This window comes from Abramis brama, assembly GCF_963993115.1.
Source record: "Abramis brama genome assembly, chromosome: 1".
Taxonomy (NCBI): Eukaryota; Metazoa; Chordata; class Actinopteri; order Cypriniformes; family Leuciscidae; genus Abramis; species Abramis brama.
The window spans coordinates 21,542,415-21,552,908 of NC_139963.1; the positions used below are offsets into that span (position 1 = coordinate 21,542,415).

General features: G+C 37.0%; 1 protein-coding gene across 1 annotated transcript; it reads right to left on the reverse strand.

The window, feature by feature from the left end:
* Window positions 1-2,361: 2,361 nt before the first annotated feature.
* On the reverse strand, window positions 2,362-8,621 carry dnal4a (dynein, axonemal, light chain 4a). Its single transcript, XM_084125692.1, has 4 exons — window positions 8,489-8,621; window positions 5,878-5,960; window positions 5,057-5,140; window positions 2,362-4,846 (listed from the first exon to the last, which is right to left on the reverse strand). Exons 2-4 carry the CDS (start codon window positions 5,947-5,949, stop codon window positions 4,682-4,684), a joined length of 321 nt encoding a protein of 106 aa, XP_083981818.1. The 5' UTR covers window positions 5,950-5,960; window positions 8,489-8,621; the 3' UTR covers window positions 2,362-4,681.
* Between the last annotated feature and the right edge of the window lie 1,873 nt (window positions 8,622-10,494).

Genomic DNA, 10,494 nt, shown 5'->3' on the forward strand with positions numbered 1-10,494 from the left:
CTTTTCTCTTCCATCTTCACCCTCTTGGGTTTTAGAGAATATATCGTATATGAAATCTCAGGCGTGATGCATTCCATCTAATGATCTCGTTTCAATCTGATCTTTGGCTCGCATTCCTCTTCCCGTCGAGTCTCTCTGCGGTATGTTCCTGGTCAGCAAAATGTCAGGCAGATCCTGCAGTCCCCCAGAGAGAGCCAAGCTGTTAATGAGGAGTGCGAGCCACAGGCACACAGCAACACCCCGCCAACTGATCTGAGCTCAGTTTTTCTGAAATACAGAGGAGGAGGAGAAGAAAACAGAAAGAGAAGAGACTGGGAGATGCTGTGTTAAGAGAGGATGTTCGGACTAGAACTCATCGAGCAACAGATAGAAGGAGCTTGAAGAGGTGGACAGAAGAGGACATGGACTTTAGGAGGAGCTTGTAGCCTTTAAACATGAAACAAGTAGAGGATGCTGGATTTAAAACATTAAAACACATTGGAAATCCCGTAAAACTGCAAGTGTCTGACTTCACATAATGCACAGTTGTGAAGTATTAGCTGGTTCACACAGAACGCGTTTTTGCTTTGAAAAAGGAGAGATGCGGGCAGTGGAATGGGGGGATACAAAGTCTCGAGACACATTTGTTTAAAAGTTGAACTTATTTTAACTTGAGACCCATGTCATGCTGCAAAAGATGGAAGACGTGAGTGGAACGGTCAAACACATCCATCTAGCGCGTTTACATAGAAAACAATGGAAAAAGTAGCACAGTGGAATGGAAAAATGCATTCTGTGTGAGAATGAAATTACTCAGAGCAGTAATTCTTCAGACATGGGGCAAAATATGTGCCATAACAATACTTCATAGTGATTAAAATTTATTTGAAATATATATCTCTTACAGAAACATTACTGCAATGTAATGATAGAAGGTTTACAACTATTTCAATTTTGTTTTTAAAGTTGACAAGAAAGCCGCCAGTAAATTCGTCATCAGAGAGAAGAGATGTCGCTGCAAGAGGGAAGTTACCTTGATTAAAGATTACGAGGGCACATACATTTAATAAAATAACACCGTGTCCTAACTACACGCGACGCGACGCCGCGACACGCGATAAAAGGTATCTTTTCCATGTTAATCAGAGTTTTTGACACGCGACATTTCTAATTTAGAAACGGTTTCTATTTTTCTGCGACGTCGCGCTGGAACAATAAACACAATGTGTGGTAGTGATAATCTCAGGTAGCCTACTGTTTATGTGCTTTATTTAATGTTAAAAGCGTGTAATGTGACTTTAAATATAATTTAGTGCTCCAGCTTTGTAGATGTAAAAGCAACAATGGATAATTCACCTCAGATCTTGAAATTAAACAAATGGAAACAAGAACGTTCAAACTGTGAACAAACAAGTGTATTCTTTGACAAAGATTGTTTTAGTAACTCAGTAACCTATGTATTTTTAATAATGTTTAAGTGGTGTAATATGTGTCGCTACTTATCCATTTTCTTGCGAGTGCCGTCAAGATTACTCTCTGGTGCCGCGCACTTGCCACGAGACTCGATTGATTTTGACGCATCTCGCAGTCGCGTCGCGTCTAGTGTGGACAGACAAATTATTTGTCGCTGGAATCTTATCGCATCGCGTCTGGTTAGGACACGGTGTAATGATGTGCATAGATAAATCATTTATAAATACTGCAATATTCTGATTTAAAAAAAATGGTCGTTTTTGATTTCATGGTGACTTTAACAGACAATATTTATGAAAACATCTAAAATCATGATCATGAGTCAGTCTTCATCCAGAAGGTCACACAGGAAAAGACATTTTGTGGGACAAATTAAGCAGAAGACACACCCAAAAATATAGAGAATACCTCTGAACCTCTTATTAATCCAAAACAATTCCTTTCTGATTACCTTAAAATTCTTCAGTTTTCATTTTGTCCCAGTACTCAAGAATCAGTTAAAGGATAATTAACCTCAACTTTACCTCCAGGCCATGATTAAAGCATTCAAAGGCATTGTCTGGGTTGCTGCTATACAGCATGTCAGTGGAACACTAGATACCTTATCCCCAAGTGATAGCATTCATAGGGGGCGAAAAGTCATCTGACTCAGAGAGAGACTCTTAGGCGTCCAGGGTTACCGATGCGTTCAGTAGCTATAGTTCTTAAGCATTTGATGCGGTCAGTATAGCTATAGGTGTCTTATGCAGTCAGAATATTAATATTAGGCATCTGGTATTCCAATGTGGTCAGAGTAGCTATTCTTAGGCATCAGGGGTTACCAACATAGTCAGGGTGGAGGTGAAGGGGGACACCTGGTTTAACTTAAGTCAGGTGTGTAGGAGAAACCCACAACTCGCATGTTTTTTTGGGGTTTTTTTTAATGTTTATTTATCTAAACAGCAATTATTGCACAGTGTTGACAAAAATATTTAAACATTGAATAAAAGATCAGAATAAAGTCATTACAGGTTTTTAGGGGTGACTACTGCATTTAAACATTGCAGGAACTTTAGGATGGAACATTCTGATCAAATCTTGCAGCATTTTACCAAAGCTGAAATCAAAAGCACCATTACTTGCATTATAATAGTTTCTCAGGATGATGTCTGTAACATAATTGCATGCCTCCTCTGTGAGAAAACTTTGGCAGCAAGTTCGTTTTATGTATCAAAAGTGTGAAACAGCAAACAATCAACTTAGAAATGGTCAAAAAATATTCAAATGAAATTGTGTTGTAATAACTTTCGACATTTGTGAAATTACGGGCTGTAAAGTAGTACAAAAGAGTATTAATTGCATTATTGCACAACTACAGAAACCTGCAGAAGTCAAGTTTAAAAAAAAATCTGATTCACATTCAAGTATTCATGCTCTACAAATGCTGGTTACGTAAAGAGGAAAAGGGACAGGGCACAAGGTTCCTGGGGTGAGAATGAAAAATGAAAAAAAAAAAAGCAACAGTGAAAAAGAAAGGGGAGTCTGAAACAGGTGGCCGAGCAGCCCAGAGAGAGAGAGAGAGAGAGAGAGAGAGAGAGAGAGAGAATGCATTTTTAAAATGACACATGAAATGGAGTGCAACGACACCCATTCTGTTCTGAACAGGCGCCTCACACAGCAAACACACTCCTACGACAACCTGCCAGACAAATACAACTGAGTATTCTGAGAGACAGACTGACACCTCATTTGTTACAAAGGACATCAATGTTCAGTCACAAATGCACTGAAAAAGATATTGGGATGGAACTACATTAAACAGTATTGCTGCTCACAATACATTTTTACATCTTTAATGTTACACACACTACCGTACAAATGTTTTGAGGTGAGAACGATTTTTTTTTTTATTAATATTTTTATTAATCAGAGGCATAACATTTATCTAAAGTGAGAGTAAAGAAAGGTATAATGTTACAAAAGATTTCAATTTCAAATAAATATATATTTTTAAACTTTCTATTTATCAAATAACCCTGAAGAAAAATGCATCACGGTTTCCATAAAAAATATTAAGCAGCCAAACTGTTTTCAACATTGACAATAATAAAAAATGTTTCTTGAGCATCAAAATCAGCATATTACAATTATTTATGAAGGACACTGAAGAATGGAGGAATGATACTGAAAATTCAGCTTTGCCATCACCGGAATAAATTACATTTTAAAATATATTCAAATAGAAAACAGTTATTTTACACAATATTAGTGTTTTATGCAATAAATGCAACCTTAGTGAACTTAGGAAATCTTCCAGACCCCAAACATTTGAACGGTAATGTATTCCCAAGTGAAATAGGATATTCATCATCAAGAGCAGGACTTGATTGGCGGGTGAGTGTTACATACCAGTTAATCAGCCAGACAAAAAAGACTGACTAATAGCTATTTGGCTCTTGGTAAACACTGTTCAACAGCACACACAACCTACGTGTTGTCAACAGAAAAGGAAAGTTGATGATGGATTTAAAAGGCAGATTCTGTTTGGAATAACATACACCACTTAAAGAGTTCAACATGGAAAATGAGTTCGCAACCCAATTACTTCTGTAATACAATGCATTTCTGAATGAAAAATGACATTCAATAAGAAAAAAGCGTAAGGCTGCACTTCATTTTATCCACTGGGAACTGAATGTCCCATGAAAAGTAGCTGTTTCATACCAGAATGTTGACAGGCGGTTGAGAGGTTTTGAAATATGATGGATTGGTGACATCAGCTGAAAAGGAAAGTCTTTTGTGAGAAGGATGAAAGATTAAAAATACAAAAGTTTTCTTTGGAATAATGTGCTATGATGAATTGCGCATGATAAGACCAGGGACATGATTTGAGAAAGTAAACGGCACAGGAAGAGGACAAAAAGAAAACTATTTCTTGACTAGGTCCTGCAGTCAGTTGCAATAAACTTCTAAAGTTTATTATAAATGCTATAAAAAAAGTTAATTAAACCCCTTACAATCTGTGTGTTAAACTCAAAACTGTAGCCTATACATTAAAAATCAAGACAGAAAAGGAATCATCTGGAGAAGTGCATAGGAATCTGTATCTTTTTGTCCCCTCATACACAATTTCACACACTTACACGCACACACACACACACACGTGTCAAGTCAAATAGGGCTGCATAGTTAAGACGGGTCCGTGAGTATAAATATCTCATATTGGCGATTGTGTGGGCAGGAAGTGACATCAGGAACATTTCCAAACGCACACGGCCAGACTTCCCCCGAAGAACATGTAGAGCAGGTTCTTGACTTCATGGGTCACCTCGAACCCAAACCCCTCACCGATCACCACATGCCACGAACTGCCAAACTTCTTATCCATGGACTCCTTGATCATTTTGGCAGCATTCTGAAAATAGAGCGAAAGAGCGAGAAAGAGAGCGAGATGAAAGCATGTAGGCTAGTAGAGCAGTCCAGATGGCCCGACTACGAGTGTGTGAAACGTCCTGACTCAGTACTAGACGGAAACACAGAGCCCAACCCTACCTGTGTGACCTGGGGAGCACATTTATCTGAAAGCCTGTGCTTAATAACACTAACACACACAAACCCGACTGACCTCATTGTTAGAGGCAAATTTTTCGCAGGCTGTGACGCAGAGCTCCATGGTCTCCACACGCATCTCCTCTGCCATATCCGTGTGCTGTAGACAAAACCAAAAGAACATATTCGGGTCAAGCTCTTACAGGTGCAACGAGATTATTTTCTGAGGTCACTACATTATACTTATATATATACTTAGTAAGTTCATATACTTAAGTAATATGAAGTATACATTGCTGTTCAAAAGTTTTGGGTCAGTTTGGTTATATTATTTTATTCATCGAGGACACATTAAATGTCAAAAGTGACAGTAAAGACTATTTCAACATTCTATTTCAAATAAGTGCTGTTTTTTTAAACTTTCTACTCATCAAATAATCCAGTTTCCACAAAAATATTAAGGTGCTCACTTGTTTTCAACCTTGATAATAATCAGAAATGTTTCTTGAGCATCAAATTATCATACTAGTATGATTTCTGAAGGATCATGTGACACTGAAGACTGGAGTAATGATGCTGAAAATTCAGCTTTGACATCACAACAATAAATTACATTTGAAAATATAGTCAAACAGAAATGAGGTGCAGTATGTTGAGTTGACCAAGGCAGTGCAAAATATTAAGATTGTAAAAAGATAGTAAACCAAGTCAAATAAAGAAGCAGTGCAAATATTACCTGCGAGAAAATGCATGATGGATAAAGATGTTTAACTTTTTTTTTTAAGGACGAAAAAGGGAGCAGTTTGAATGATAACCCTAATACAGACAAACACAGACAGATGCATTCATAACTGGTTCTTTCTATCTAGGTCACAGCATCAGTCGAGCTGCACCCACCCTGATGAGCGGAAAGCTTTGCAGCCTTTTGTAGTCGGCATCCTCTTTTTTACCATCTCTGGTTTCTGCCATCCTTTTCTTTACTAAAAAGAGAGAAAGAGAGACAGAGGGATTAGTCCTGTCTGATGAAAACAAACAGAACATTAGGTCAAATTTCTCACCCATTAAGTAACAAAAAAGTGCAGCAGATCAAAAATCGTATATTTTCAGTTGCATTTGACATTCTTCTTTCAGACGAATACATTGGGAAGAGGGGAAGAGGGGAGGAGGGGAGGGGGTAATAAAGGCCTTCTAAAGTGAAGCGATGAGTTTGTGTAAGAAAAATATTCATATTTAACACGCTACAAAGTAAAATTCTAGCTTCCGGCCAAACGGCCACTTACGCAACTTGTGACGTCGGAAGTAGCATAATGCGTCATGGCGTAGTGTAAATATCAGCAGTATGTCGCATTACTCGCATAAGTTGCGCTGTACACTTAAGTGGAATTCGTATGTTTGTTTGGCCGGAAGCTAGTTATTTTACTTTATAAAGTTTTAAATACCCCCAGAGCACTTTTATCATGGATCGATGCACTTTTATGGATTTCAAAACAGAAACAGCAATTCACTGCCATTATAAAGCTTGGAAGAGCCAGGGCGTTTTTTAATATATAACTCCAATTGTATTCGTCTGAAAGAAGAATGTCATATACACCTAGGATGACTTGAGGTTGAGTAAATCATGGGCTAATTTTCATTTTTGGGTGAACTAGCCTATACCTTTAACCAGAGGTCCCCGGCTAAAAATGTTGATTTTGATCACTTTATTTCTGGTGAAAGAAATACATAAATGAAGAAGAAAGCCAAAATATTAAATGTCATGAATGTATATTTACGGAGTAATGAACTTTTTGAGTGACAGGCATGCAAACTTTGAAAAAATATTATTTATGGCACACATATTATACACATATGTGTTCTACGCAATTGTGTTGATAAAAAAAACGAGATACAACATTATTTGTTGTTCAGATATTCCTCTTTAAAAGACAAAAAGTATCAGCTGTATGCAAAGTGACCCACATTTGGTGTTTGACCACTAAAAACGAGGACGTTTTTACTCATTTACTCATGGAACTGCATTAAGACCTCCATATCTCTGGGATTGAACTGTATAGTGCCTTTAAAATGAAGATTACCAAAATAAATGTTTTTTAAAAAACAAAATCCAAAAGGATATTACGATATCTTTAATAGTTCTGTAGTTAGAGGCATGCAAACTTGAGGCAAAACACACAAGAAGTGCTTTTTTCTCATTTTTGAACTTTCACCGTTGGTATATAATGCAACAAAGATAGCTAAAGTCAATAGATTTTACTAATAGACCTACCAATCTCTAGTAAAAATAATTAATAATAAAAAAAATATATATATATAATAAAAAATAATGATGCTGCCATCTTTCTAAAGTCATTTTAACCCCTTGTAATCTGGCTCCAAATAGTGGATTACTCAGTAAATATACATCTATGACAAAATATTTGCTTCCATCACCATTTATCTTTGTCTTTCTTCAGAATTCTTTCATTTATTTATTTACATTTTTGAACATTTGAACATGGAAAGTTTCTGAAATTTGGTTGATTTGACATGGAATGACCCCATTGGAGTTTCACTGAAACAATGTGTCAAAATATCTTAAAAACTATTATCTTGAAAGTAGTGTGACATGATTAACTTCATCTAAAACAATTTTAAAACAACCTTTTTTCTAACTGTATAACAGATAACTATTATTGTGCATAGATTTCATGACCTCATACTGAGAGATGACATGGAATATTTGTACTTTTACAGCTTCATTTGTCAAACCATAAATCATTTAAAACAAAATATTACGGCAAATTTAAAGTAGACATGAAATAGAAGTTGTGATACTCTTTTCTTTCCTATTCTATTAGGGTTATATTTTCTCCATTGGAAATTAATTGAATGGTTGTAGTTTGCTATTGCTGTGATGTCATGTGAGTGACAGGTTGTCTCGCCCTCGCGCCAGTAAACATGTCGTCAGATTTATTATAAATAATACTGCAATATTTAATAAAAAAAAAATGAAACGCGTAAACTGTCATTATCACGTGTTTTTATGTAACGTTAACATAAATTACAAATACCTTCACACTACAAAACATTTATAATTCAATTATAATTCAGTTAAAGATTTTGACCGATAAACAATCTGTTGTTTAAAACGAATTATTAGAGATAACGGTGACAGTGCCAATACAGCTTGCAAACTGAACTTACAAACTGAACCAGAGTCTTACTAAATTAACACCAAGTTGTCGTACCACTCCAAGTAAAATAAAAAATAGCCAGTGCAAAATTACATATGTACAGTCTTTAGTGCATTATAATGTAAAAATAAAATAAAATTAAATAAACAAACACGTGTCGAGTAAGTTAAGCGTTTGTTTTTAGCATCTGTGAGCTAATGTTAGCTTGCTAGCTCGACACCATCACTTAAAAGCTACGACTGATAAATGATTGAAAACAATGGAGAAATATAAACAAGTAAATCATTTAAAGCTCTGAAATAGTTAATTTATATCACCACAGTTCAATAACGTACCGTTCTGTCGCGCTGTATACAGACTCTAGTTTCCTCCACTGGTGTTGTCATGGATACACACCGGCCTTGGCAACCTCCGACCCACGTGACCTGTTTATTTCCGCCTCCGTCCACTGATTTTCTTTCTTTCTTTCTTTCTTTCTTTCTTTCTTTCTTTCTTTCTTTCTTTCTTTCTTTCTTTCTTTCTTTCTTTCTTTCTTTCTTTCTTTATGCCATATGATTTTTGGACAGTACCAATGGTATTTCCATGGTACTCCAAGGCATATCTAAGAATACCCCAGTACTTTTTTTGCAAGTGATGGCTCAGTGACAGTTACACACACACACAAAAAATGTTTTTTTTGTGTGTTAAAACCTTACATGGTTAAAACTGGGTCAGCCGGTTGGTGTGCCACACATGTCAGTAAACCTTTTGTTTTTTCGCTTATAATGGCATTAAAGCCATTCACTCGTGAATCGTCTGCGAAAGAGAGGGCAGAGAGGTAATCCCTGCGGGAATTATGACATTTTGGAGATTAAGGAAACTACTAGGCAATGTGGGCCATCCACATTAGTGTTCTGCAATTAATCCAACCAAAGTTCTGATCAGGATTGTTGAAAATGACTCACACGTCTTTGATTATTTTTTGGTCCACGTGGAGATGTTATTGAGCCTGGCTGCAATCAGCGCCCACACCGCCAACACAGATAACAGTATTTCATAACAGAGACTAGAGGTTAAAAGACCTCCTACACATCCTTACCAAGCACTATTCACATCTCCACAGGGTACTCTGTTGTCTGTTTTTTTTACTGCATTACTTTTCTGCACCTTATACTTTATTGGCATTTTAGAGTTGTAAAAACCTCAAAGTAGCAAACAGAGTTGAACATACCCAGCTAAACACGGTAGGATAATACTTGATTTAAGGTCAATCACATGAATATGGTTCTTAAACAAAGCATTTTCTTCTTGTGAAGAAGATTTTAGAACCTTTTTGCAGCACGTTTGAGCGTCAGCAAGAACCAATGAGGTTCATTCTCGAGTTACGCAGCACGTTTGAGCGTCAGCAAGAACCAATGAGGTTCATTCTCGAGTTACGCACGTTTGAGCATCAGCAAGAACCAATGATGTTCATTCTCGAGTTACACAGCACGTTTGAGCGTCAGCAAGAACCAATGATGTTCATTCTCGAGTTATGCAGCACGTTTGAGCGTCAGCAAGAACCAATGAGGTTCATTCTCGAGTTACGCACGTTTGAGCATCAGCAAGAACCAATGATGTTCATTCTCGAGTTACGCACGTTTGAGCGTCAGCAAGAACCAATGAGGTTCATTCTCGAGTTACGCAGCACGTTTGAGCGTCAGCAAGAACCAATGATGTTCATTCTCGAGTTACGCAGCACGTTTGAGCGTCAGCAAGAACCAATGAGGTTCATTCTCGAGTTACGCACGTTTGAGCATCAGCAAGAACCAATGAGGTTCATTCTCGTGTTACACAGCACGTTTGAGCGTCAGCAAGAACCAATGAGGTTCATTCTCGAGTTACGCAGCACGTTTGAGCGTCAGCAAGAACCAATGAGGTTCATTCTCGTGTTACACAGCACGTTTGAGCGTCAGCAAGAACCAATGAGGTTCATTCTCGAGTTATGCAGCACGTTTGAGCGTCAGCAAGAAGCAATGAGGTTCATTATTGTTTTACGCAGCACGTTTGAGCTTCCACTAGAGGTTTGTTCTTGCGTGTCAAGCAAGTTCAATTGAGTTCTGTTTATGTTCACTGATCAATGTTTAAATGTGAATAAAAACCTAAATGAAATCTTTTCATAAAGCGATCGGTTCACTTAATTTGTTTTTTATTAAACCAGTCAATTCACATGGATTAGTTTTATAATCTCTTTATGAACTTTATTGAATCATCAAAGTGTCAATTGCATAGCTGTCAATAGAGAGACAGAAAGCTCTCAGATTTAATTAAAACAGATCTTTGTTTGTGTTCTGAAGATTAACTATCCCCAACTAATTTCCAA